The 27,275-nt window shown below is 52.9% G+C and overlaps 2 protein-coding genes across 3 annotated transcripts; both read right to left on the reverse strand.

Annotated features, from left to right (window-relative positions):
- Nucleotides 1-411: 411 nt before the first annotated feature.
- CENPA (centromere protein A) lies at nt 412-8,642 on the reverse strand. The gene is made up of 4 exons (XM_026520506.4): nt 8,381-8,642; nt 3,013-3,122; nt 2,434-2,511; nt 412-2,141 (listed from the first exon to the last, which is right to left on the reverse strand). Exons 1-4 carry the CDS (start codon nt 8,472-8,474, stop codon nt 2,007-2,009), a joined length of 417 nt encoding a protein of 138 aa, XP_026376291.1. The 5' UTR covers nt 8,475-8,642; the 3' UTR covers nt 412-2,006.
- Nucleotides 8,643-9,280: 638 nt separating this feature from the next.
- SLC35F6 (solute carrier family 35 member F6) lies at nt 9,281-26,369 on the reverse strand. 2 transcript variants are annotated; one of them, XM_026520499.4, is made up of 6 exons: nt 26,145-26,369; nt 17,676-17,748; nt 16,751-16,922; nt 16,286-16,498; nt 15,449-15,559; nt 9,281-14,194 (listed from the first exon to the last, which is right to left on the reverse strand). In XM_026520499.4, the coding sequence occupies exons 1-6, from the start codon at nt 26,219-26,221 to the stop codon at nt 13,725-13,727; spliced, it is 1,116 nt and encodes a 371-aa protein (XP_026376284.1). In that variant the 5' UTR covers nt 26,222-26,369; the 3' UTR covers nt 9,281-13,724. The 2 variants fall into 2 exon arrangements, with proteins under 2 accessions (XP_026376284.1, XP_044246659.1); XM_044390724.3 differs by lacking the exon at nt 16,286-16,498 and having other exon boundaries at nt 26,145-26,352.
- Between the last annotated feature and the right edge of the window lie 906 nt (nt 26,370-27,275).

Below are 27,275 nucleotides of genomic sequence, written 5' to 3' on the forward strand. Positions count from 1 at the left end.
AAAAAATTTTTTTTAAAGTAGCCTCCCTGCCTGACCTGGGCCTTGAACTCACAACCCTGAGGTCAAGAGTTGTATACCGTAGCGACTGCCAGTCAGGCGCCAGTGGTTAGTACAATTTTAAGAGAGCAGAGGTGTCAATTTAAAGAAAACTAAAGGCATACTATAATCTTTTCTTTTTAAAAAAGATTTTATTTATTTATTTGAGAGAGAGAGAGAGAGAGATAGTGAGAGAGAACACGGACAGGGGCTGGGGAAAGGGAGAAGCAGATTCCCCACTGAGCAGGGAGCCCCATGTGGGGCTCAATCCCAGGACCCTGAGATTATGATCTGAGCTGAAGGCAGCCGCTTAACCGACTGAGCCACCGGGGTGCCCCAAGGCAGACTAGAATCTAATTAATAATACTCTGACAAGAACTTTAAATATATTCATCAATAGATATACTTTATTCAAATGTCTGTATAAATAGGACTTGATGTTGAACAGAGAAGAGTTTTTCCAAAGGGTTAAAATTTATTCAGCAACAGAACATGGTCCTTCCCTTCAGTTCGTCTGGGAACTTGGTCGCCTGACACATCGTCAGAGGTCCACCCTCACTAATCACTACCATCACAGGCAAAGTCTAAGTCTTCCCGTGGCCCTTTCCGTTTCTCCGGAAATCTCTTTAACTGCTTTTCGTTGCAACAGAAGGGCAAGGTTTTCATCCGCTCACGCTCTACTCCACCAGAGCCCAAAACACATCCCTCTGTTCTCTCGTTTAAACGGTGGCTGCTTGCCACCCAGCGCACACGTGGAGAACTGAGCTTCAAACCCACCAAAACTGTAGCATCTCTTACGCGCTAACTGTAACTTTGCTTTACAGTTTTTTTTCATTAAAGAATTATTCTTATTTTTATTCTCTCTCCACAAAGAAGTTATAAAAACACCTGTAAAAACTTTGAAAAGGCGCTTTAAAATCCCAGAATGAAAAATTCTAAAGGATAAATCATGATCCATCGTCTGTGATGTACAAATAAGAATAAAATAAATTCTACACGCTAGATTTAGAATTTCTGAACCAGTTTGACAGGAATTTACTCAAAGGAACCAGAACATCAGGACTTAAAGATTGTCTGTTTTAACCCCAACTGAGTTCTTACAAAGCTACCCAGTTGGCAGGCACGGCCCACGCCTCACTTGCTGCCCTCGCTCAGGACAGATTTGTGGGCGGACGTGCAGGCTCTTCCGTGCAACTGACTGGAGTGGTCACCTTTTATTTTTTTTCCCTTATGTTTCAAAGAAAAGTAAATATACACATGGCAAAAAATTTAAACAGTACCGGAAGATCTAAAGTAATAAGTAAATATCCTTTTTCCATAGCCCAGAAAGTCTGATGTCCTCAAAATCATTCAGAGTCGTGTGAATCATTTGCAAACTGAAGCGAATCTTGGAGTCTCATTCTCAGTCCTTTGGAATGCTGTTGATTTTCTCATATGTTACCTCTGGTACAGAGGAAAGCCAGCAGTCTTCTCCTTCTTAAAATAACTAATTACAGAAGCGACAGGCACCGTGCTCGGGAACAGCGAGTCCAGACACCTCCTCGCCCTCCACGGATCTGCTCCTGGCTCCGGACAGAGGACTTGGTGTCATCCCTGAAAGTCAGGTATCACATCTACTACCCAGGCATTTTCAAAAGCAAAACTTCTCTTCATCAAAATGAGTCATCTGGTCCTTGTAAAATAGAGGCTGAACTCTGACAGATTCATATCGTCTGGACATTAGCAGATAGATAAATATTTTTAATCAACATTGTACAAAAGGGCAGGAGCCGTAGAATCCCAAGCATTCAAGCTAAAACCAAGTCAAACCTTTCTTAGGGAACACAGGGAACGTGAGACAGCAAGGGACCATGGGTGGAAATTCCTTCAGAGAAACTCCCATTCCAGTGAGGAGAGGCTGGGGGCTTCTTCCCCAAAGGGTGCTCTCTCTGCGGTGTGCAGGAAAGGCTTACAGAGATGGGGACACGGGCTCAGCCAAGCCCTTCCTGAATGCCTCGGATCCTCCTGGCCAACTGCACATCCTTCGGGAAGAGAGTAACGCGGCCGGCATGTAAGGACAGGAGATAGGCGTCCTCAAAGAGATGAACTAGAAACGCTTCTGCGGCCTGGGGGCAGAGAGACACACGACAGGGCATGGGTTGTTTCGTTCTCGGAGGTCCACTGCCCTTGGTCTCCGAGGGCTCCCAACACTGTCGGAAAGACTGCCCACAGAATGATGGCGGACTGTGCCTGGGAATTCTGCTACCGCCACACAAGGGTCCAGCCTCCAAACCCCGGGCATTCCTTGATGCTTTCACGAGGCAAGAGTCAGCGCGAGCCACGCCTCAGTCAGCCCTGGGGAATTCCAGAATGCCTTTCTCCGGTCCCCACCCTATTGTACCTAGGGCCCCTTCTTACCTCTTGTAGGGCCAACAGGGCCTGGGCTTGCCAAGAGAAGTCCACACCTCGAGTGAATTTAACACATATCTCTCTTGCCTGTGAAGGAGGGGGACGGAGAGCAAGGGAGAAGGGGAGTGGGGAGGAGTAGACGGTAATGGAAGAGAGATTCAAGGGACGATTCTCTCCATGAGTTTCTATGAATCTTCATTTCTGTGATACCTTTATGGCCCTTCATCTTAGGACCTAACTAGTAGCTGGTGTCAACTCCCAGGAGCTGAGGAATTCGCACGTCTCCTATTAGTGGTGGGGCGAGGAGGAGGGAATCTCCCAGGGTAGGAAGAGGGATCAAAGCATGGGTGGATGAGAGAGTTCCTATTTATATAATCAGAGAGCACAGTTTCAGAGGTGGTGGGGGTTAGAAACTCATTCCATAAGGAACAGGAAGGTGCCCTTGGTGCGCTCCTGATTTCCAAAGATGAAGAGTCCTCCGCCAGGTTAGAGAAGAGGTCCCTTAGCCGTTCAGGCAAGAGATGAAGGGGTCCCCACCCGCTGGGAGATTTAAAGAAAGGAGGCAGCATGGGGGTTCGAGGAGCTTACCAGGCGGCCAAAGGGGCTCTTCCTTATCAACAGGCCCGTGCTCTTCTGAAGCATTCGGATCTCCCTCAGAACCCTAAGTCTCCGGGGACCACGCTGACGGGAGGGAGCGCCTGAGCAAAAGAGTTGGGTCGTCAAGTGTAGTTAGTGGTCAGTAGCTGTGCCTCTCAGCTTGGCTGAGACAGGCCAGTTGTCAGACCACTAGCCTGCCACGGGCTCCGCAGAAGCAGGGATTTCGGTCTATCATTTACTGCGACTATCTTCAGCAACTGGAGAACAGGAGTTAGATGCTAAATAAATATTTGTTAAATGAATGAGTGACCCTCTGAGAATCTTACGCTCAATAATGATCCTTTGAGGGTGTTAACCTTAAATGCCAACTCTTCCATGAAGCCTTTCCTGATTCCCAACTGCTTCCAAACCGATAGGTTACCCCCCTCCTCTAAGCCCTGCAGTACTTTGGGCATCTCTTCTATTTTTCCCATCTAGATTGGAAACTTAGTTATTTTATGTTTAGGGGTTTTTTTTTTTTTCTTTTTTCTTTTTTTTCCCTTGAGCTGGAAGGAATCTGATAGGTTCTCTAGCACAATTCCCTGTCTCGGTCATCCTGAGACCCAAAGAGGTGAGGACAAGTGGCCAGAGCTTATTTGTGGCCAAGGAGGGACCCCAGACATGGCATAACTCGGTGCCTGTGTTGGGCCACTGGGCTATGGAGCCAAAGCCTTTAGTTTAAAGACCAGTTCCAACAACAACAAAAATGAAAAAAAAATCTTAAAAATTTCCCCCAAAGTAGAGGTCAAAAAAGCCAAACTCTCTGATTTGAAATTAAAAACATAAGAATACAAAAAAACCAAAAGAAACAAAAAAAAGTCTAACTCTTGCGTTGAAGAGGAAACTTAATTGACATTAGACTATTTAGAAGTGAATCAAAAGTCTACACGGCAAAACTTACGAGATGTAGCTAAATGGCACTAAAAGAACGAGATTGATTCTCCATTAGACAACAAAAGCTCGAAAAGGCAGCTGAGCTCAGTGTTCGACTCAAGCGTTAGGAAGAGAATTATTAAAATAAACCAAAAGATAACCAAATGTACAAGATAATGAAATATATTAATGAAAAAGAGAGCAAAACCAAAACCAGAACGATTGTTAGATAAATAAAACTAAGGACCAACAAAAATCACTAAACCGCTCATAAGCTGAACAAAGAAAAGAGAGAAAACCTCCATGAAGACTAACATTTTTTTAATAAGATTATTTATTTTTTATTTGACAGAGAGAGAGAGAGAGAGCACAAGCAAGGGGAGCGGCAAGCAGAGGGAGAGGGAGAAGCAGACTCCCCACTGAGCAGGGAGCCCATCAGGGGGCTCGATCCCAGGACCTTGAGATCATGACCTGAGCCGAAAGCAGACGCCCAACCGACTGAGCCACCCAGGTGCCCCCAAAACTAACATTTTGAAGGAGCAAATTAGCTTCAGAAATGTTACTCAAGGTCCAGCCAAGGAAAGAGAAGCCACAGCAAGTAGTAAATCCACGGGAGGGATTTAACAGCGACCTAATTACAAAGTGTTAGGAGAGCTGCGTGAGCAAATGGGGACAGTGAGGCAATCCAGAGATGCCCGTGCCACGCAGCTGACACTGGAGACGTTATCTCTGAGTGGGGAACGTGGGCCAGAGAAACAGGGCGGTGTCCGGGGGACCGGTGACTCTCAGGAATCAGGCTCCTGGCATCTGCCTCCCCCCACCGCTGGTCCGCAATCCACACTCACTTGGAGGCAGCCTTTAAAGACAGACACAGCAGTCACAGAAAATGGAAAGATGAGCACGACCAAATCTCACTAATGTCAGGACAACACCGTGAAAGGAAGGAACCGAACTCAACAAACAAAATAACTGACACTGGAGGAATCGGAGTTAACAGAGAAATAAGAGACTTTGAGAGAAATATGCGTAATAACTTCAGAGGTGTTAAGAGAAGACCGGAAATCTGGGCCCCGGAACCAGCGGTTATGAAAAGGAAGCAACTAGAGCGATCACGGGAAAGAACTGAGGTTAGATACTCAATAGTTGGGTCTTGCAGTGCCAACATACAGAGCTGGGATTTAATCCCAAAGTAACAGGAAGCTAGGGGAGAGTTTTGAGCAAGACAGAGAGGTGATCCACTTACACTTTATTTATTAGGGCTCCTGGGTGGCTCAGTCGGTTAAGAGTCTGACTTCACGGCTCAGGTCGTGATCCTAGGGTCCTGGGATCAAGCCCTGTGTTGGGCTCTGTGCTCAGCAGGGAGTCTGCTTCTCCCTCTCTCTCTCTCTCTGCCCCTCCCCCTACTTGCACTCTTTCTCTCTCTGGGAGAGACAGAGAGAGAGAGAGAGAGAGAGAGAGAGCGGGGAGAGAGCAAGAGCAGGAGGGGCAGCAGGAGAGAGAATCTCAAGCAGTCTCCATGCTGAGCGCAGAGCCCGTCCGTCACGGGGCCTGCTGTCACAAGCCTGAGATCACGACTGGAGCCGAAACCAAGAATTGGATGTTCAACTGACTGCACCACCCAGGGGCCCCAATCTTTGACATTTTAATGATGAGGCCAGCTGTGACGTAAGGAAAGAACTGAAAAGGCACAAGAGTGGAAGAGGACTAGTTACCAGGTTAGGGCACTGGTGGCTGGGACTAGCGGGTGGGAGTGGAGATGACAAGTGGCGTGATGAAGGATGTGACTTGGTGGTAGAACTGCCTGAACGTACTTGGGTTTGCAGATAAGAGAAGAGAATGTCTCCCAGGTTTCTGGCTTGCACAACTGGGGGGTGCCTGTGCCATTTACTGAAATGCGGGAAAATTGGGGATGAGGAGGTTGGAGGGGAGTAACCAAGAGTCTGGTTTTAGACGTGTTCCATGGACAAACCCAAGAGCCTGCAGGTAGGAAGGCAGCTGGATATAGGGGTCTGGAGTTGGAGGAGAGATCTGGGCTAGAGATACAAACGTGAGCACTGTCCACGTAGGAGCGGTATGCAGAGCCCTGGGAATGGATGGGGCCACCTGGGGAAGGAAAGAAACAAGGACAGCAAGGAGTCCAACATCAAGTTGTCGTGGAGAGGTGGCCCGGGCAGTAAAGAACACTAGGCAGGAATGGCAGAGTGTGTGCCAAGGGGATAGAGTGTTTCTAGGAGAAAGTGGCCCCCTGTGTCAAATGCTTCTCAGAGCAAGAAAAGGACACAGACGTGTCTATTGGATTTAGCAGCACTAAAGTAGCTGGTGACCTTGATAAGAGTACTTTCAAGTGCACTACAAGGAGGTGAAGTAGTTGTGCGGAGTCAGATTAGAATGGGTTCCAGGGTGCCTGGGAAGAGGGGAAACACACACACGTGTGCAGTCTTAAGTCGTGTTAAGTCTGGCTATTTAAAAAAAGGTAGCTATGAAGGGCACGAGAGAGAAATGGGGAGTATGAGAGACAAGGGTGTGGGGACAGGAAACACCCCTGCTCTTTTTCTTTAGATCAGAAAGAGCAGAGCACATTCGTGCAATACCAATGTAAGGGGTATGAATTTAATTCTAAGCGCAGGTGGAGAGGTGAAAAGAAAGCCCAGCGAAGGTGACAGAAAAAATATGATCAAAAGCCTGTATAGAAGGAGTGGCTTCTGACACAAAGGGGAGATGGGGGGGGGTTCTCTGTTGTGAGAAGATAAAGGGAATGCAGTCTGGAGCCTTCTATTTCCTCAGTGAAGCAAGCATGCGACAAGGCCATCACCAGCTGAGGGTGAGTTGGGGGGCTGGAGCTGTAGGAATTTGAAGAAAAAGGTATGGAATAGTCACTGGAAAGAATGGAAAGCAGGACTGCCAGGACATGCTGAGTGTCCATTTGAGATAAAACATTTAATTTAACCAGGAGTACAAGCAACAGCAAACAACATACTTAACAATATTTGTGTTAAATATAGAAAAGAGGCGGAGGAGGCACCCGGGTGGCTCAGTCAGTTAAGCGTGGGACTCTTAATTTCAGCTCAAGTCTTGATCTCAGGGTTGTGAGTTCAAGCCCCAGGCTGGACTCCACTCTGGGTGTAAACCTGCTTTAAAAAAAAAAAAAAAAAAAAAAAAGAAAAGAAAAGAAAGAGGACAAGGATTTCAATACTAATCTCAGGGCCTCTTATTTCAATACTAATCTCAGGGCCTCACTAATACAATATACTAAGAAATAAAATATATAAAAGTGAAAAAGAAGATTCAAAAGTCCTTATTTACAGACAATAGCCTACTTAAGCTTTTTTTTTTTAAGATTTTATTTATTTATTCGATAGAGATAGAGACAGCCAGCGAGAGAGGGAACACAAGCAGGGGGAGTAGGAGAGGAAGAAGCAGGCTCCCATTGGAGGAGCCTGATGTGGGGCTCGATCCCACAACGCTGGGATCACGCCCTGAGCCGAAGGCAGACGCTTAACCGCTGTGCCACCCAGGCGCCCCCCTACTTAAGCTTTTTAATTGAAGCAACGGAAAAATAGAATTAACAAGAGAATTTAGCAAGTTGGCTGGATGCAAAGGTTATTAAGTGTCAGGAAAGAAAACAACCCATAATACACTTTTTTCACCCTGTTCTTAACTATGTAGCAGGAGACAAGTAAAGCAGTTGTAGCTACAAGGAACAGTCCTTGCCCCGTGGGTCTCCCATCCACCACACCACAGTGCGGAAACCGAGGACCACACACCTGTCCTCTTTTGCGGCTCAAAGCCTCAGGAAGGGAACAAGGTGAGAGCACTCTACTTAAGGCCCAACAACGCCATTCACTGAAGACACACACACACACACACACACACACACACACACACTTGGAAGGGCACCTTCTAAAAATAGAATTGTTTGAAACTGTCACAAAAAGCGGCCAATAATTTTGCAATTTAAAAAAGCACAAACACTTAAAAGATTCTGTCTGCCGGAGCAAGCTGTGTGACCTTGTTCAAATTACCCGGCCTGTCAGCGCAACAGTTTTCCTGTCTTGTAAAATGGGCACAATGTAAAGCTGAGATAATTCACGGAAGATAATTCATTGAACACAATGCCTGGTTAGTGGTAAGTACTCAATAAATGCGAGCAGGAGCAAGAATTAATATTAGGAGCCAGGCCGCCTGGGCCATCCTTTCTCCTCCCCCTAACTGCTTTCCCCGTTCCCCTGCGGGGCCTGGAACTTGGCCCAGACCCGAGCAGGTGCGACGAGCAGCACAAGCCTGACCGCAGGGGAGCGCCAGCCGGAAGTCGGGAGATTCGGACCCGGGCTCCGCACGCGAGCTCGGTTTTCCGGTCTGTGAAATGGGCACGCGGATCCGGCTGTGCCCACCTCACAGCCAGGCTGCAGGGAGGCCGGCTCGAGGGCAAGGGGCCGCAGCGGGTTACCTAAGCGGGGGCCCCGCCGGGGAGGGCTGGGGGCCGGGCTCGCGGTGCGCCTCCTCGGGACTTCGGGCTTGCGGGTCCGGCGGCGCGGGCCCATGGCGGGCGCGGAGGGTGGCGGCCCCGCGGCTCCTTCTCGGCCTTCGGGGTCCGGGGACAGAGGCTGGCGTCCGGGGAGAGCCGGGGAGCGTCCTGGCCGCGTGCCCCGACCTGGTGAGTGCTCGGCCGCCCCCTGCACCGCCTCGGTTTCAAGGGCCTGCACTGCAGATTCACTGGCGGCGTTTTTTAAAACCCGAATTCACCAACTCCTAGTGGCTGCTTCTGGAACGCCCCGGTTGCAGAGCGACTGCAGGAAAGACCAATGAGAGCACAGGCCGGAAGAGGAGCAGCGCGCGGCGATAGGAGGAGAGCGCGCGGACGCAGCGGACTGTCGGTAGGAATCAGCCAATGGGAACCCGGAGAAGTGAAAGGAGGCGGGAACTTCTGCCTTCCGCTTGCTTGCGGGGGTGCTCAGTTCTGAGGCGTCACACCCTCGCTCTCGGTTACCCTATGGTTGAAAAAAGAAAGCTCTATTCTGAAGATGTAGTTGTTGCGTTTGTAGAACGCGTTTCTCAAGAGAGATCACTTTGTTCAAACATTTTGTGTTTTGCCGTATCAGACCCACAGAGAATGGGACAATGCCATGTCGCCCCTGTGCCCCCCCCCCCGGAACACCCCACGAATATGGCTCAGAAGCCAGTTTAACTGCATGAACGTTATTGATGACAGGGGTCGTGGGACAGCCAGGATCTGACGATGTCGTCTTGGATCACACTCTCCAGCACTACAGTAGGTTCCTCCTAGGGAAACGACCCCTTTCCCTTCCTCTTGGAGATAATACGCATTCCGACCAAATGTACATCTGGGTAGTTAGAATAAAGATTTTATTTTCTACACTTTGTTTTCTTGCATTTTCTAAATGTTCTCCAGTTACCACGTATCGTAATCAGGGAAAATATCATTACAAAATCAGTGATTTCATGGAATCCTTCACTGATGCACCCAGAGTGGAAAATAGGATGTTGATCACCCAAAAAAATTAAATGTAGAATTACCATATGATCCAGCAATTCCATTTCTGGGTATACACTCAAAAGAATTAAAAGCAGGGATTTAAACTGGTATTTGTACAGTAATGCTCACAGCAATGTTATTCACAATAGCCCAAAATGTCCAAATGGATGAATAAACAAAATGTAGTGCATACATATAATGTTATTCAGCCTTAAAAAGAAAGGAAATTCTGACACGTTACAACATGAATAAACCTTGAAGGCATTGTGGAGAGCAGAATACAACAGACACAAAAGAACTATTGTATGATTCCACTTACATTAGGTACCTAGAGTAGACAGAAAGCAGAACGGTGGTTGTCAGGGGCTCCAGGGAAAGGAGGAATGGGGAGTCAGTGTGGAACGGGTACAGAGCTTCAGGTTGGGAAGATAAAAAAGTTCTGGGGATGGATGGTGGTGACCGCTGCACAACAATGAGAATTTAATGCCACTGAACACTTAATAATGGTCAAAATGATAAGTGTTTTGTTGTATTTCATGATTTTTAAAAAGGGGAAAAAAGGGCAAAGGAAAGAAAAGGGAAGAAGCTGTACTTGGGGACACTCTGTGGGTCCACTGTCATGGAGGGCGGGGGAGCAGTCTGGTCCAGAAGACCCACTCTTTGGTGGTGGCTTATGCAATGGAAGATCTGACAGCCAAGGGCTCTAAAATGGAAGTCCACTCCTTGAACGGCTCTTGTATTTATTCACCATTTCTCTAGGTCGGACTCTAATGAATTAAATGTTGTTTTACTGGTCTCTGCCTTTAGCGATCTTTCCAAACAGCAATTTGTATCCTATTACTCCCTTGCCTAAAACTCCCCCACGGTACTCTGCTGTCTACAGAGTTCTCATGCCTCAGCAAAATCTAAAAGGTAAGCACCATCTGGGCACCTGCCCACCTCTCTGACCTTGTCTCTGGCCACTTTTAGCATTGCATGCTTATCGCCAGGCATATCTACTTACCTGCAGTTCTTGAGTCCATCACTTACACGTTCCTATGCTTTTTACAAGCTGCTCCTTCCTCCTGGAATACCATACTGCGCCCCCCTCGCCGCTCCCCTCCCCAGCCTGGGAGAATCCCGCCCGTTCTTTCACACCCAGCTCGAGTGGAGCTCTCTGGGAGCTCTAGGCAGTTAGCTGATCTGCTCCTGTACGCCTCCTTTGTATCTTGTACAAAGGCCTCTTATGCACATCACACTGTGCCAGAATTCTTGCTTTACACATCTGTCTCCTGTTTTTCTTTCACGGATCCACAGCCCTTGGAGCACATCCATTCTCAATACAGTTGGCTAAATTCTGAGATAGTAATCCTTTACTAAAGATTTTTTGACACGTATTCCTAATGAAGATGGGTGATTTATAAACTTTTAGAGCTAGGGGATAGTCCCTGCTGACCTTAAGTTTTGAAAGGATGTAGTCAACAAAAGGCCAAAGGGGCTTTTAACCAAGGCAAATATGAAAGCATGAAGTTAATCTGTAAGCAGGTCAGGGAGGTATACATATTTAGTAATGCCAAGAACCTCTCCTTTTTATAGGTAGCTAAGGCCTTGAGAGGTAACATGACTTGTCCAAGGTCACCCAAAGTTGAAGTGGGGCTGTGAACACAGCTCTGTGACTTGTGATTCTGCTTCTTTCCTCTAGACCAGGTGGCCCTTTGCTCCACTCCTCCTACTGTCCTCAGCAGGGGTCAGAGCTCTGACCTCTTTGAGTGCTGTTTGTTAAGCTAGCAGAGACCTTTGGACAACGTGAAGGCAAATGGAACCACTTGGTACGGTGCTAGATCTCTGCCTTGTGGGCAGATTCCTGGTGGAGGAGGAGCCCGAGGGCTACCCCAGGTTTTGGATGGCAGTCCTGCAGGCAGCCCCCGCCCTAGGGCCCTCCCAAGGTCCCCCTGCAAGGAGCAGGGACTGAGCAGTCCGCTACAATGCATGTGGTTTAAATTACACTGTCTTTGAACTGAGGTTTACAGAAACCCATTACTAGTTCTGATTTTGGGATTCGGAACCTTCACACCAAACTTCCACCATTCTGAACCCCCTTACTCCACTGAAAACATTCCCCACAACCCTCCAGCCTCAGCAAGAGAGTGGTGGTCCTTACCCTCCCACCCACATGACCAGCAAGGCCCCTGGAACTCCCCCTCCGAAGCGCCCCTGAGTGACAGGAGAGAGTGAACGCATCTCCGGGGCCTGGGAGGGTACCTACCGTGGGGCATAAAGTATTCTCGAGGCATCTTGTTTGTCTTAAAATAGATGTGAATTTTACATTCTCCTCAATGTTGGTGTATTGTAATAAAACACTTCTTCCCCTCGGAGCAAAACTGATGCTCCGCGCTGTCCCTCTGCTGGGACTTCCGTGCCGCTGGCAGACCACCCTGGTGGGCAGTGCACCCTGACACGACACTCCACTGTGCGCTGGCATTAACAGGAACCTTCGATTTATTCTCTTATGTAATTTTCACGCTCGTCCTGCAAGATGGAAGGCTGGCTTTCCCGTTTTAGAGACGGGAAGACCCAAAGCTCCAGGGGTGAAGTGATTTGCCTGATTTGGTGGCAGGCCTGATGTTTAACCCTTGTGCTCCTTTCCTCTCATTAAAAAACTAAACTAAACTAAAATGAAGTCCACACTGCCAATTTCCCTTTTGTTCTTAAAAATAAAGCCCAAAACGACATCGTAAGGCCCCAGGTTTTTGGACAAGGCAGCTGGTGTCCCCACCACGCTCACCCTCCATTTCCTTCTGGGCACACACTGTGGCCCCCAGCAGCTCAGGGGCCCCTGGGACTGGGAGCTGGTGGCAGGGAGAGGCCCTCCTCTCCCAACAAACTGTAAAAACCTGCCGATTCCCACACAGCCTGAGGGCTTTGCTTGTCAAAGATCCCTTCCCCCAGAATCTATTTTAAGGAAGGCATTCGGTGTTTTGTTTTATGATTGAGCTGCCCAGAAAAATGGTCTGAGGCTTCAGAAACTGCCACGGAGTGAGGAACGCTGCAAGGAAGGGCTGCTCTGCTCCCTGGGGTCCCCACTGCCAGTCCCCTCTCTTCCAGGTGGGGAAGGCAACAGCACATGAAGCTTTTATTCCGGCCATGGGACATTTACCCCAAAGCCCCTGGAGAGGCCTGTACGGTGGGTGGGGTTGTAGGCTTGGAATCAGGCAAATCTAGCTTGGACTGCTGGCTCTGTGAGGAAGACTGTTAACCACCGCTGGGCCACGGCTTCCTCATCGGCACCCACCTGGGCAGGTCGTTATGCCAGAGGATTACCGTGAGCATTTAACACATGCCTACGATACCAGAACTACTCTAAATGGTGGGGTGCTGGTAAATTCATCACCCTGGAGGGACTGCTACGGAGTCAGGTTGCTGGGGGTGGGGCTGAGGTCCAGAGGTGCTCTGGATCCCAAGGGCATGGCCAGAGTCCACAGCAAGAGACCCTTCTTGCAAAACCACTTACATCTCTGGGCCTCAGTGTTCTCATCTTTAAAACGGAAGGTGAAGAGTTCATAAAAGCTGCTATTAAGGGCTGCTTGGAATTTCCCGTCATCTCCCCCAGGCAGGGAGGCCTTGAGGGAGTGGGGGCAAGGACACCAACTTGGCATGGGGAGGAGGCGCCGTGGGCAGAGGGGCATTTCCAAAGCATGGGCTCCTCCTTTCCCACAGGATGGGCCCAGCTGAGGCGGGAAGGCACCAAAGCCACAGCGTCTGCACCTTCTGCTTTACAGATGAGGACCCCAAGGCCCCCGCCACTAGGTAATGGGCTGGGGGACATACACTGAGTTTGTGGCACAGTCCAGCTAAAACTTAGGTCTCCAAGACAGGGTTAGCGAATAGCCTACAAGTTTTAGAAAATATGGCGCTTAGTTCCGGTTGAATTTGTTCACTGACCTCTCTTCTCTGGAGAACCAAATTTAGCTTATGATTTAGGAGGAAATCTTAGGGTTGTTAGTTCCTGCAATTCCACTTCATGATTTAGTGCTAGTGCTGCAGGAAGGGCTTGGGGGTGGGGCGGGGGGAGCCCGGCAGGGGTAGGTCACCGTACTCAGGCCTGTAGGTGCTGCAGGGGGTAGTGACAAAGGAGGACCTGGGTGTCTGGTCCTCTCCTGTGGCAGCAGCTGCCCAGGGCGGGGGGGGGGGGGGGTCTGTGGGGAAGGGGCAGGGTGAGGCCTTGGGGACAGGACACCGGAGGCTCACCAACCCGTGTGGCCTCGGCCTCAGGGTGGACAAGGTGCATCCAGGTAGCAGCAGAGAACCCACGAGAGGCTCAGCTGGCATCGTTGATGGGAGTCCGAGAGCCCCCAAGCAGTCTCTCATGCTCGCCCTCTTCTGCTGGGGGCCGGCCCCTGGCCAGGCGGGTCAGCAGCGGGCGGTGCAGCCCATTGTAGAGGGCGGTGCCCATCAGGAGGATGAGGAAGCCCAGGATCTGCAGAGGGTGGAAGGCCTCCCAGCCCAGCGCCAGGCTCAGCGCCCAGATGACAACGGTACGCAGGCTGTCCAGCACCATGCGCGTGGTGGCGCTCAGTTCCTTGGTGACGCTGATGCCCGCAAAGTTGAAGAAGGCGATGCTGCTGATGTTGCCCAGGAGCGCCAGGGCGATGAGCGGCTGTCGGCCCACCTGGCAGAAGGCGTCCAGCGCGTCCTCCAGCGTCCCTCGGGGGTTTCCGCTGAAGGAGCCGGCCGGGACGTAGTACATGGGTACGAGCAGCAGGGACAGGATCACGAAGCCGAAGAGGCCTGTGGGGTGGAGGAAGCACGCTGCACGCTCTGCCCGGCTCCCACCCCTCCCCATCCCCATCCCCAGCTTAGCCCACCCAGCAGGGGCTCCGCGGGTCTCCCTCCCGGCCACACCCCAGCTCCTTTCTGTTCTCCCGGAGTTCACAGCGGCCTACGGAGAGGGCTCTAGCTGCCCTTCTCCACTTTCATCACGTTTTCTGACTGGGCCAAGAATAAAAAATGCATTTTATATCGTGACCAGTATATGTATGCACAGGCGCGTACCCGCACACACACTCTCACAAAATAATAGCTCCCCTTATGATGTTCTCTGGCACTCTTAAATTCTATTGTAGTCATTTACAAAAGAATGGCAGCTGCGACCACAACATTGCTCTCACAAGCGTGGAAAAACACAGTTCTCTAATTCAGGGTCACTGGCCTGTGACCGGGTGTGGACAGAATGTGAATCAAGGCACTGCTCCATTCAGAAAGTCTCACTGGGAAAGAAACCGAGTGGCTACAACGTGCTTGACGACGCAGGGGATCGAGATGATTAACGTTGTGCCAGGAGCCCGTGGCACACGCACAGCTGCCTGATGGGTCCGCAGGCCGCACGTGGCTAGTGCTGCTCTGATCTGCCCTGCTGGCCTCGTATTTTTAAAGCTTAAAGGTTTTGGTAGTTACTTCCCTGCGCAAAAACTTTTGGCGGTTCCTCCCTGTCTGTCATTTAAAGTCTAAATCCACTTGCCTGACATTCAAGGTTCTCCATCATAAGACCCTGACCTATTCAATTCCTGATCATTGTCCTAACAACAAAGCTGCATCTCACCAACCACTCCTTACTGGTTTCGACACTCATGGCCAGCTCCCCACGTCTTCGCTCTGTCTGGAGTTTTCCCTCCTTCCCAGTCTTGTAGCTCAAACACCACCTTTCCCGTCCTGAAGACACTCAGATGTGCTTGGCAAGTGACACATCACTAGAGCACAAGTGGTCTGAGCTCGAACGCTCTGTCTGGTCCTTCCCCATTGGCCAACTCCTCTAGAGTGGGGCACGTATCCCCTTTTCTTGACCACATGCCCCCCAGCTCCTGAGTCTGAGTCTCTGTCAGCACACATGTGGGGGAGGGAGGGAGGATTGGGGGAAGGGGCTCATCCCCTTCCCGTGGACCCTGGCACCTTGCCCCGCACTCCTGCTTGTGCGTCCCCTCGACACGCTACCGTCCAGGGCATCCCCGCAGCAGCAACCCCCTCTCAGCCCCTGTGCTCACACACCCTCAGTGCCAACTGCCCTCAGCGGGTGCACATTATGTCTGTAGACGAACTTCTCCTCGAGCACCATCTGGATGGAGACGATGATCTGGGCCATGATGATCAACAGGTCCCCTGTGGGAAAGTGAGCCAGGGTGAGGCTGGGCTGCATGGGGTAGGGGTGGACCATGGCCTCGGCGCCTTGGCAGGGTGGTGGGCCCAGTGCTGGGGTAGACGGTTCCCACAGGGACACAACCCCCAGGGCCCCTGATTTTGCAGGGTACCATATGCGTGAGGCAGTCGTGACAGCCCCATGCCTGGTCTCCTGGCCCCCGAGGGATGCAGCAGGCCAGCAGGGCAGGTGCTGTTACCACTCTGGGCCAAGGCTCCAGAAGACCCAAAGGCCTGCCTGGGCCTGTGAGGGGCACAGCGGGGTAATAAGCAGGTCTTCTGAGATGCACAAGGCTTGGTGGTAGACATTCTTGGTTTAGTCCATCCTCTGAGGGCCAGAGGGGTCCCATCATTGTCGAACAGGCTGCCAGGCTGGGTACTTGGTAAACGCTCAACAGACACTCGGTCTCTCCCTCTCCCAGACCCAGCAGTTTGTGTGTCTGTATCACGGCACAGACCTGCTCCCTCCTCTGACCTCCCGCTCCTTACCTACCCCCTCAGCTGCTTGTGCCTTTCTGCACTCTGTCAGCTCGAGGGCAGATGCAGGCCCATGTCAGCCGGTCCCCCAGGCACCCTCCCCCAGGGCTTGGCATACAGAAGAGCTTGCGAAGTCTGCTGACCGACTGTGCTGGGCTCCCAGGGAGGACAGGACAAGATGGGCAGCCCCTGGGTCCCCGACCCTCATCACACCTGTGATCACTTCGCTGAGCTTGTGCTGATCATCGTGCTTGCTCAGGAGGTCGGCCAGGCCCACAACCACCAGCCCCGCGATGGTGGCAAGGATGCCCAGCCACTGGCTCAGGGCCAGCCTCCGCCCCAGGAAGGCCACTGAGAACAGGCCTGTGAATATGATCACTGCGCCCCGGAGCATCTGGAAGCTGGAGGCACTCGTCATGTTCAGGGCTGGGAGAGGAGAGACACACGCTGTTAGCTCCTGAGAGCCAAGGCTATCTAGTCACTGAGGTGCCCTCAGGGCTGAAGACATGCCTTGCACACAGTGTGTGTTCAGTACATTCTGTGTGTGTGTGTGTGTGTGTGTGTGTGTGTGTGTGTGTGTTTAAGTCTGGGAGGAGGCAGAGGTGAGCTGAGCTGGGGTAGGGGTGGCTGTTTCACCAGTGCCCCCTCGGGCCCTTCTCAGCCTGCCTGGCTACTTACCCACATACATGATGCTGGTCCCCGTCATGTCGCACAGGGCAGGGGGCAGGAAAAGAAGGGGATTGAAGGGTTGCTGGGGATCCACGCTGGCATCTGGGTGCCTCGCAGCTCTGCACCGGAGCAGGAAGAAGGCCGCCAGGCAGGAGAACTCCCCCAGGAACATGCCCACTGCCTGCAGGGACAGAACCCTACGAGTTTATAGCTGGAAGGAGAACCACCTTTGACAAAAATTTAACACAATCTTTCTGCAGACGAAAGCTTACCTATGACTTGACACATAAACCAGACAAAAGCAGAGCTGCGGTGTGTGGCAGGCCAGAGACGACCTCCGAGGTCTAAGCCCTAACCCCTAGAAACATCTCTATGCAAACCCTAAGGCTACATAGAGCCTGGTCTGAAAACCACTGTTCTAGGCCAACCTCTAGTTCCAGATGGAGAAACGGAGGCCCAGAGAGGCTCAAGAACTTACTTAGGGTCACAGAGCAAGTTGCTGGGAGAGCAGGGGCTGAGATATGGGCCTCAGCTTCCCTGTCTGGCCATCCGGTGCCTTCCATTTATGTTGTCTGCCCCATCCCAGGGGAGTCTGGGCTCCCATGGATGGAGAGCAGGTTTTGCTACTGGGGTTGATGTGTTCCAGATAGGTCCTGACGTGGACGTGTGACGGCTGGCCTTACAGCGTCCACGGCATGACTGCTCCCTAGGACTTATGCAGCCCTCCCAGAGAGGGCTGTGCCCTCTGCCCCCTTCCATGGGCACTCACACCCTGGCCTCTGTTCCAGCGAGGGAGGGAGGGAGGGAGGGGAGTGGATGGTTCTTCTGGGAGTAGGGGGAGGCTCTACCCCAGGTCAGGAAGCAGCAGGGCCTCACGGGGGACACCTGACCAGAGGCCCGGGCAACAGGAGGTGGGGAGGGACGGGGTGGCTACCTGGAGGAAGGGATGCTGGAAGCTGTGCTCCTTGCTCCCTCCGCAGCCTTGGGCCACGAAGTTGTCTGCCCACCTGCAGCAGAGAGACAGAAGGTCAAGCCCTTGGCAGTGTGCCAGCTGTGCAACTCTAGCCCTGGTGTCTGAGGACAAGCTCGCTTCTCTCAGCACCAAGAGGCCAGTTCCCGCAGCGCGAAGTCTTCATCTGGGATCATGGACAGCAACTGGGGACCTAGAAACCTTTAGCTGAAATACAGCATTTCCTGATGTTGTGAAGTAACCCCGCGGCACCTGCGACTGTTACACACACGTCCTGCTACTCTCCTCAGCACGTCAGAGTCCTTGCAGGTACCGGGGAGTGGCATTTACGCTCACTGCTAACTCAAAATGACAGCAATTAGACCCACTGCTTATAATTTTATGTGTCAAGAAGCATAAACACACAATATTACTGTATCAGGAATTGGCTTTTTCAGTGTTTTGATAACTCTATTTCAACGTAAGTGGCTTTTTCTGTAATCCAAACCTTTAATTGCACGTTTTAAAAAATATATTTTAAATATAAATATTCTAGGCTTTACCAGACTGTCAAATGGACCCACGGCACAAGAAATCTCAGGAGCCTGTGGTCTGCAAGGGCATTCAGGCCCTTGGGCAATGACTGCCTGACACAGACCACCCGGTCACCTTCCTTTAACCTGAAGGGGTTGGAGGCTCTTTCTAGCACGGACTGGGAAGCAGGTGGCAAGTACACAGTACTAGTGGCGTGGCCTCCCGGCCAGCACCCTGACAGATGGCATCACTGAGTCTGGCATGCTTCCCCGGAAGCCCCAGACGCAGGCCCAGAATCCTCCACGGCACGGTGCCCTGGGTAACTGCCACCATTCTGCACTGTCTGCCGCCTGTGCACTAGAGCTCCTGCCCACCAACTTCACTCTTGCTGGGCTTCGTTGGGTCCCTGGAGTCTCGTCTAATCTCTTTCATTTAAAAGTCCTTTGGGGCGCCTGGGGGGCTTAGTCAGTTAAGCGTCTGCCTTTGGCTTGGGTCATGATCCCAGGGTCCTGCTTCTCCCTCTCCCCCTACTTGTGCTCTCTCTGTCAAATAAATACATAAAACCTTCTTTAAAAAAGTCCTTTAGATATTTGGAGGCTTTTCCACCACCTTTTGAATCTTCTGATCTTCTGGCTAAACAGCCCCAGCCCTAACCTTTCACTCCCCTGGCTGCTGACTTCTGGAAGCACTCAGGTGGGCCCAGGCCCAGAGCTAAGTGCATGGGATCTGGCCAGGACTGAGCCTGGCAAGACAGCAGCTCCTCCTTCACGTTGCACATCCTGTCATCCGCTGACACGGCTTTAGCCGAGTCCGTCATGTCCTGCAGCTGACTTGAGTCAGTGCGGACCCAGGGCAGTGTCCTGGGGCCCTGGACCCGTTTCTTCTGCAGCGCCCCACGCATAGGTGATAGCCATCTCTCAACTACAAGACTCAGGACTTCTTTGGCAATGTCTGTCAAGAATAGCCACATGGTAGTACCCAGCCCGACTCTGCTGGCTCATTTCTGCAACAAACCTGAGGTTTCAAAAGTCGGGGGAAAGCCTTTTGTCTCCTGTGCCCCCCCATAGGCCTGCAAGCCTGGGACACTGGTTAGGGGCTGGGTTTGACAAAGATCCTGGCCAGCCCTGGCTTCTCTGTGCCCTGAGTTTGGGGAGGGGCATAGGGAGCTCTTTGCCACAGCCCGGGCATGGGCATAACGCCTGGATGCTGGCAGCAGGAAGGGCAGGCTGAATGGTGGTAGAATTCCCCATCAGCCATGAGGGCGAGATGGCATCTATTCATTGATCTGAACACACGTCAGGGCCAGTGAACAAAACAGGGCTAGGGCAAACTTAGCTCACAGTGGATGAGTTCACAGCGGGAGACCCCACCCACCCCAGCGATGCCAAGAGGGGCAGTTAGGAGGGTCAAAGGAGAGCTGATGGGTGGGGAGAAGGTCTCATAGACTGGCTGGAAACGCGGAGAGCAACCTGGCTCAGGGGACCAGGCTGTAACCAGTTCCAGTACCAAGGGGCCAAGAAAGCCACAACTACAGAAACCACCCACTCTGTGCGGGTCTCATTTCTGTCCCATCTGCTGCAAGTTCTGGCTCTTGGATCCCCACGCAGGACACGACATGGGATTCAGGTGGGGGCTGCACACCAAGGGTGTGCCTCCCCCCCCCCCCCCCCCCCCCGCCCAACTGCCCAGGCAGGTCTGCTCTCTAACTCAGGCTTGCTTTTGCAGAAAGAACACTCTGGGAGGGCCTGGGTGAGGCAACTGAGTAACAGAGAATCGAGGAAGAGTAAAGAGGTCCTGCTTTCCCAAAGTGCACAAAGGCCCCAGGGCGAATCGGAGATGGAAGTTCCTGAAGCTGGAGCCAGAGCTCCTCCAGGACGAATAAGGGAGGTTCTGCCAAGCTCATGAAGGTCAACTAGAAGCTCAGGGTGTGGGCGTGTGTGGAAGCCCCTTCCTCATCACGGTAGTACGCCCAGAGTCCATGGCAGGCGCCAGAAGACCCCAGATCCAGTGGTAGAACCGCCTCCCCGAACGCCCCCTGGACTACTGCCCACGCAGCCTACAGTGACGACCACTCCCACGTCGATCCCTTTGTGTGTTCCAGAGTCACTACCACCTGAGAGGGTGGTAGCTCAGCATCCAGCAACTTCTCTCTCTCTGGATCCCCAGCTCCTGGCATACAGGAGCTCTAACGTTTTCTTTGTTGTTCAATCAATGGCATTTCCAGACTCCAACTAGCAAACAGGCAGGCACTCTAGTCCAGAGGCAGTGTCTACATGACTCCTCACTTCCCACCCGGGGGAGGCGCAGGCTGCTGGTGGGCCCGGCTGGGCTTGTCCCCCAGGGGTGGGCACCAAGCGCAGAGCTGGCTGTAAGGCTGATGCTGAGTCCCCTCTCCTGCCCCTATGGCCTTCTTTGCTTTCCCCGAGGGGTGGGTCTGCCTCAACAAGCTGGGTCTGGCAGTGATCCCAACCTGGGAAATGGAGTCTTTTTGTATCTGGATGCCTGGGGCAGGCTTGCAGTCCAAGGGATTGGGTGTCAGCAGGACAGGCTGCCCTGCCCAGCCTTTCTTCAGGCGGGGAGGAGTTCAGGCCTGCAGAGATTGGGGCTAGAGTCAGGCTTCTCATCCTCATCTTGAGACAGGCTTCAGCTCACTGCACAGGCACAGATGGACCCCGGGTAGCACAGAACAAGAGCCAAAAATCCCACCTCCATTGATCGGCAGATGACAGCAAGGGCCCCTAAGGTAGGACAGCTGTTTGCAAAACACTTCATTGCGTGTTTTTATAAATGTACAATTCACTGAGTACTGACTTCATGCCAGGCCTGTTCTGGACACTCCATGTTCTTCATTTTACAGATGGGGACTTCATGGCTTGGGGCGGAGGGGTGGAGAGAGCTGGGTGCAGACTCATACAGTTAACAACTCATGGCAAGCTCATGACTTTTGAGTCTCACAGGCTGGACAGGCTAACAGTCTTCCCATCTATAAAATGGGGACAATAATGCCAAACACCGATGGACTGTCAAAAGTAATACATAAGATGTATAAGAGCTGGCACATGGCAGGGAGTCAGTGAAAGTCCTTTTCTGCCCCTTCTCCCTCTTTCCCCCCTATTAAGCAGGACTCTCCCCTTGTGTTGGGTCAATAGGGCCTGCTCTGCTCCAGCCTGAGAGAGGGCATCCATGCTCTGGGACCCACCTGGATGGCTGCAGCAGACGTGGCTGGAGGGCCACAGAGCCACAAAGTGCCGACAGAGAAGAAACTCAACCATCATCTCAGAAAGCTCCTTATTTGACAGACCAAAAAACCCAGGGCTCAGAGAGCCCTTGAGGGATTCAAGGCTCATCTGGTGTCGAGAAGGGCTAGTCCCCAGGGGTCTCCACCTCCAGTTCCATGCCCCTTCCTCAGCACCTGAATTTCTCCCATCTTCTTATTCCAGATTCTTCCCACTTCCCTGGCTGAGGTGGAGAGAGGCCAGCTCTGCAGACGGGCCCTCCCTTCTCTCTAAATACCGTATTCTAAAGGAAGGCCATGGTCACATGGGAAGGAGGAGGCCTGTGGGGACCCCCGAGAGTCAGGCTGACGCTACACGAGGAGATACCTTCTGTTGGCAGAGACTGGCTTCTTTCAGAATTTTTTTTTTTAATTAAAAAAATTTTTTTTAAGTAATCTCTACACCCAACATGGGTTTCGAACTCACCATCCTGAGATCAAGAGTTGGGCACTCTACCGGCTGAGCCAGGAGACCAGCTTCTTTTAGGAGGGGCATGGGCAGGCCGGGGGCGGGCTCCCCTTGCTGGGGGTGAGTCACTCAAGCCTGGGCAAACTCAAAGCTCAGCACTCCACGTGAGGGCAGCGGGTACGGACAGACCGAGGAAGTGGCTGATGTGGCTGCCTCAGACTGACAGTCGTGTGTCCAGTCCCCAGCAGAATCTCTGCCACTTCCTCTGGAGCCCCCAGCTTGTCAAGCCCAGTGAGTCAGCTTCTTTCTCCTGCCTGGGATCTCCAGCAAGGCCGCAGGGCTGCTCCACTCTTCCGTGTCACAGCCGTTGGTGATAAATGATCACGAGACCTCTCCTCTAAGTATTACCCAACCTTCCTCAGTAGATCCTACCTTGCATGTGGGTTGAAGGGAGGGAAGTCACGCCCATTTTACAGATGACCCTGAGGCTCAGAGAGGCCCAGTGACTCACCTAACCCCATAGCTTCCAAGCCTTGCGCTCTTTTCACTCTACACACCACTACCCTCCTGGTTTAAGGCTTTCTGTGGCTGGTGCAGGAACCCCTTTGAAGCAATTATCCCAGGCCAACTCCTGGAATTTAAGGGTGGGGTCAGCCACCAATGCAAAAGTTAGAGCTGGCACAGGAAGGACAGTGAGAGTCCTTCCCTACTAGAGACCCACGGGTCCCAGGCCTCCTGCCACCTTCCTGGCAGGGTCCCAGCACCAGGGGCCTCACTGTTGGAGGGCAAGTCCCCCCCCCCGCCCCAGTGCCTCCCTGGCTGGGTGGGCTTCACAACCTGCAGCATTTAGGAGGGCATCTGAGCCTTACTTAGCATCTGCCTGACGCTGGCTCAGGACATGCAGAACCCCAGCGGGATTCAGGAGAATGGGGTTCAGTAATGGGCAGGACCCCACAGACAGGTACCAGTTCAGGCAGACAGCCCTAAGCAGTGCCGAGGGGGGTGGGGACTGTTTGGTGTGCAGGAGACACATCGGCAGAAGGTCCTGGGGCGGGGGGAGAAAGCGCCCATAGAAAGGAGAAGCAGCCACTTGACTGGAGGGGCCCTTTGCCGAGGTCCGGGGACAGGGCCCGTGGGCATGTGACCCCTGCCCCCATCCCCGCAAGCGCAGGCCTGTCTCCTGCACCTACTCAGACCTGCTGAGCAGGCAGAGTGGCCTCCTCCAGGGGAGAGCAGCCCTGTGGTCCCGACACAGCAGGTGGCGGGTGCGCACCGACTTCCTCCTCCCTCCACCAAGTTTATAAAGTCTTCCCTGGACCTCCTACAGATCAAGGAACTGAAAGAAGCTATTGGAGACACTAAACGAGAACCACGAGTGCCCCTCCCCCCCCCCCCCCCAGCTCCAGGGGGAAACTAGGTAGGATGACTTGGGCTGGGACAGAGCTTTGCTGCTGAGTCCAGAGGGAGGGCACTCTGGCGGCAGGGAGGGGAGCTGTCGCTTGCGGGACTACAACTTCCATGGGCCAGGCTTAGTTGCCCTTGCCTGGGGAGATGCGAGAGGAGATCCCCAAGGAAGAGGGACTTTGGGGTACTGCCACTGTGAAAGGACTGGACTAAAATGCTGAGACCTACGTTCCGGTCCACTCGTCTGACACTAACCAGCTAGTCACAAAAAGAAACGTCTCATGGGACCTAGGCTATAAATTGTGGAGATGAGGATGGGAGATTTCTATGTTTCTAACAGCTTTAAATGCCCTGAAAAATGACTAGAGAACTCCCTAGCCTCATCCCATATTGGTGTTAAGAGCTTGGATTCTTGGGCCAGGTTACTTTGGCTCAAATATAAACTCTGCCACTGAATAGCTGAGTTGAACTCGGGCAAGCGATTCCATCTCTCCATAGCTCAGTTTCCCGATCTGGGGACAGGGAGTCCATCTCCGTCATAGGCTGGTCACACTACACATGAAAGGTGGCCGCAGCAGGGCCAGGCACTGGCTACAGCAGCCACTTAGCACTTGCTGTGGTCACTTTCTAGTCTGTCTGTCCCTGCCGGAAACTGCAGGTCAGAGTGTGATTTCAAATCGATAATTCCCATCAGGATATACACAACTGCTCTCTCGTATTTTCTTTCTAAGGGCGTCCTCCTCACAGTCTGGCCTTAGAACACTATTTAGGGCCCAATTCTGGGGTCCACTTGAGGTAGGGAGGCTCCTGAGAGGCCCCACATCAGGTGACCTGGCAGGGGGTGAGGCCAAAGGCTGGGTCCTCACGTGGGAGTCTCTTTCCTGCCTCTCAGGCAGCCTCCAAGGGCAAGGTCTCCTGGGGCCAAGGGTCCCAGGGCCTCCTACCTGACCAGGAAGGAGCTGAGTCAGTTTACCCCAGTAATAACTGGCCATCTCGACTCTCCTTGGGGACAGAAGCCCTGGCAGACTTATAGCTACTCTCTAAGCACTTGACTGAGGCCTTGGATGGTACAACAGATGGACAGACGGACAACCTGTTCTGCTGCATTCAGATCCTGAGACGGGAGCTCTCATGTTGAGTCTCCTTTATAGTTAAGGAGGCCACAGGGCTCAGGAGACCAGCTCCAAACACAGACACAGACAAACCAGAGACGGGGAGGTCTACCCAGAGCTCCACTTCCTTTGGAGAAGGGAGGACACTGTGGTTGTCAAGTGTGTATGCTCTGTCCCCTTCACCTCTGACTCTAAGCATATCAAACCTTCCCTTGGTTACTTCAGCCTCCTTCCGAGTCCAGACAGTGCTTCACACCCTGTAGGTACCTTATACATGCCTGATGAATCGAACAGGAGACCTTCCTCCCAGACCTCTCCCCTGGAGCATCTGAACAAACATCTCAAAAATGAATAAGAGATGACTAGTCCCCACCCCACAGGGGGCCTGGAGCACAGTCCAGAGGGTGACTTGTGTGACTCTGCCTCGCTGTGGAGCCTGGCAGGGCCCAGCTGGAAGTGAGGTCTGGCTGGGACAGGGCTACTGTCTACTCGTCACCAAATGCCTTGGAATCGGTTCAGAGAAAGGCCAGGATCTGGGTACTGGGGGTTCTGAGATGGTAAACAGAGGGGGCAGGAGGACCCTGCCTTGAGGTGAGGGCAGAGCAAGCACCAAAGCGCTGCCAAGAGAAGGGGCTGCCTCCTGGGTCTCCTGTACGTTACAGAGGAGGCCATGCTCAACCCCTCGGCCTCATGACAGTCCTGGATCTTCAATCCCTAACCTCCTGGGGTCTGTCTTCACGGTCCCACAAGCACCACATCCTCATGCATCAGAGCTGAACTGTGCACCTGCCCTCCCTGTCTGGGCTCATGACACTTCTGTTCTCCCAGGCAGAAACCCTGGGGGGGGGGGTCACTGTCTCTTGATCCTGTGGGTCAGGCCTTATGGCTTCATTCTGTACCTGGTCTCTTCCACCTGTCCCTTCCTTTCCGGCCTCACTGCCCCCTCCTCCCTCCTGCTCTGCAGTAGCCTGGGAGTGGTTTTCCCTGCACCAAACTCCTCTTCATCTTGACCACCCGGTTCATCGTATCACTTTTAACATGTCACTCCCTACTCAAAAGCCCTTTTTTGATTGTGGGATAAAATCCAGCCTGGACATTTGGTGCTGGTTACAATACACTTCGATGTGGCCTTGCTGTTCCCTGTATCAACATCCGGCCATTTGTAGAAATCCCAGCAAAACGTCAAGGCCCATCTGTGACCTCTCCTCCATGAGGAGCCCATGGGGTACCCCCACCTCTGTCGCCGCAGCCTTCCACCCTCACTGGTCACTCGGCCTCAAGGCTTCTATTGTAGCCCGTGTGCACAAGTACGGGAGTGCTCCTTCACCCCGCCCCTACCCACAGCTCTTGGGGGACCCGGCCTCCAGCCAGCGTTGGATGGGGCCCGATAGGGACTGGTCCACCCCTTCCGTTTAACGATGAGGAAACTGAGGCGCGGAGACGGGAGGTGACTCGCCGGGATCAAGCACACAGCGATCAAAGCCGAGGCTCGGCTCCTCCAGCCGGCGACACGGCCTCGGTCCATATTTCCCCAGGCCTCACGCCCGTTGGGGGCCCCCAGACCGCGTGAACCGACCGGAGAAACGAGCGAGCGGGTGAAGCCGGGAAAGGAGAGCCGAGAAGGGGGAGGACGAGAGAGGTTGCGCGGGGTCGCCGGCGCCCTCGCGGGCCGCGACAGGTCCGGCTGAGCCCCCTCCCCTCCCGGCCCGGCCCGGACTCACTTGGCCGAGAGCGTGTTGATGGAGCCGGTGACGAGCATGAGCCCGGCCAGGAACAGCTGGTACCTGGTCCAGGCCATGGCGGGGGATGCGGGGAGCGGGAAACTGCAGAGACCCCTGCGACCTCCCCGCTCGCTTCAGGCGGCAGCTCCCGACCCCGTCACCCGGGGGGCTCGGGAGCGAGCGCTTCCGGGCCGGGTGTCACGTGACTCGCGCCGGCCCCGCCCCGCTCCTTGGCCCCGCCCCCCGGGCGGCAGCTGGGCAGCAGTGCCTGGTTTGTGCAGGGCGCATTCCCGGCGCGCTGGTCGCCACAGGGTGACAGTGGCCAGTTAGGAGCCCAGGTCTTCCCATTTGTAAAAGCGGCTGATGGGACGGTGCAACGAGAATGCCCTGTGAATGTCCGAGCGTTCTGTAAACCGTTTAAAGAGATCGCGAGCCGGATGATGTCAGAGACAGCCGCGAAGTGGAAACGTCCTCACGGAAATCTCTTCTGTACAGGAAACCCCCAGGAAGCCTGGAACGTGACCCTGGATGAGTTTTTCACATCTTCCAGAAAAGTGGAGCAGGAATCTAGTTCCAGTTCCCCGGGAGACCATTTTATAGCTGAGGAAACTAAATTGAGAGAAGCCAAGCTTATAATCGTGCTAGTGAATGATGGAATGGGGGTTTGCATGTAGGTTCTTCGGTCTCCCCCAGATCCATACCTTCGGCACAGCCCCTTCACCAATGCTCCTTCGTGGATTCCCAGGATGCTGTTCTGAGGCATCTATGGCAGAAAGACCTAGTGGTCTTTTTTGCTGAGGATTTGCGCCTTTTAAAATCCTCATTCTCAGCTTCCCAGCTGTCCTCCGCCCTCATCTCCAGGCCTCTAGTCTGCATCCCACGCCTTGTCACGCCACATGCTGGAGGGCAAAGCCTTGGGGCAACTCCTTCAGACCTAGTGACACATTTTCCCCTTTACTGCAGATCTCGTTACTACTTGAGGTGCAGATACAGTACCTGCCTGCCAACTCCTCATTCTCGCCCTAAGACTGCTTTCAACTTGTGAAAATGACCAGTGTTGAATCAGAAGAACTCTGAAGGGACTGCCCCAGACCCCTTTATTGCAAGAAGACCTGACAGGGAAGGTGCACA

Source organism: Ursus arctos, unplaced genomic scaffold (assembly GCF_023065955.2).
Source record: "Ursus arctos isolate Adak ecotype North America unplaced genomic scaffold, UrsArc2.0 scaffold_8, whole genome shotgun sequence".
In the NCBI taxonomy this organism is placed as follows: Eukaryota; Metazoa; Chordata; class Mammalia; order Carnivora; family Ursidae; genus Ursus; species Ursus arctos.

What these genes read in the sequence shown, in the direction of transcription:
- CENPA (XM_026520506.4), bottom strand. Translation starts at nt 8,474, where the DNA reads ATGGGCCCGCGCCGCCGGACCCGCAAGCCCGAAGTCCCGAGGAGGCGC. An exon ending in CCGGCGGGGCCCCCGCTTAG is followed by an intron (nt 3,123 to 8,380) that starts GTAACCCGCTGC and finishes TCTTTTGCTCAG; the next exon opens with GCGCTCCCTCCCGTCAGCGT. An exon ending in AGAGCCCCTTTGGCCGCCTG is followed by an intron (nt 2,512 to 3,012) that starts GTAAGCTCCTCG and finishes CCTCCTTCACAG; the next exon opens with GCAAGAGAGATATGTGTTAA.
- SLC35F6 (XM_026520499.4), bottom strand. Translation starts at nt 26,221, where the DNA reads ATGGCCTGGACCAGGTACCAGCTGTTCCTGGCCGGGCTCATGCTCGTC. An exon ending in TCCAGCATCCCTTCCTCCAG is followed by an intron (nt 16,923 to 17,675) that starts GTAGCCACCCCG and finishes CTGTCCCTGCAG; the next exon opens with GCAGTGGGCATGTTCCTGGG. An exon ending in GAGGGCAGTTGGCACTGAGG is followed by an intron (nt 14,195 to 15,448) that starts GTGTGTGAGCAC and finishes TCCACCCCACAG; the next exon opens with GCCTCTTCGGCTTCGTGATC.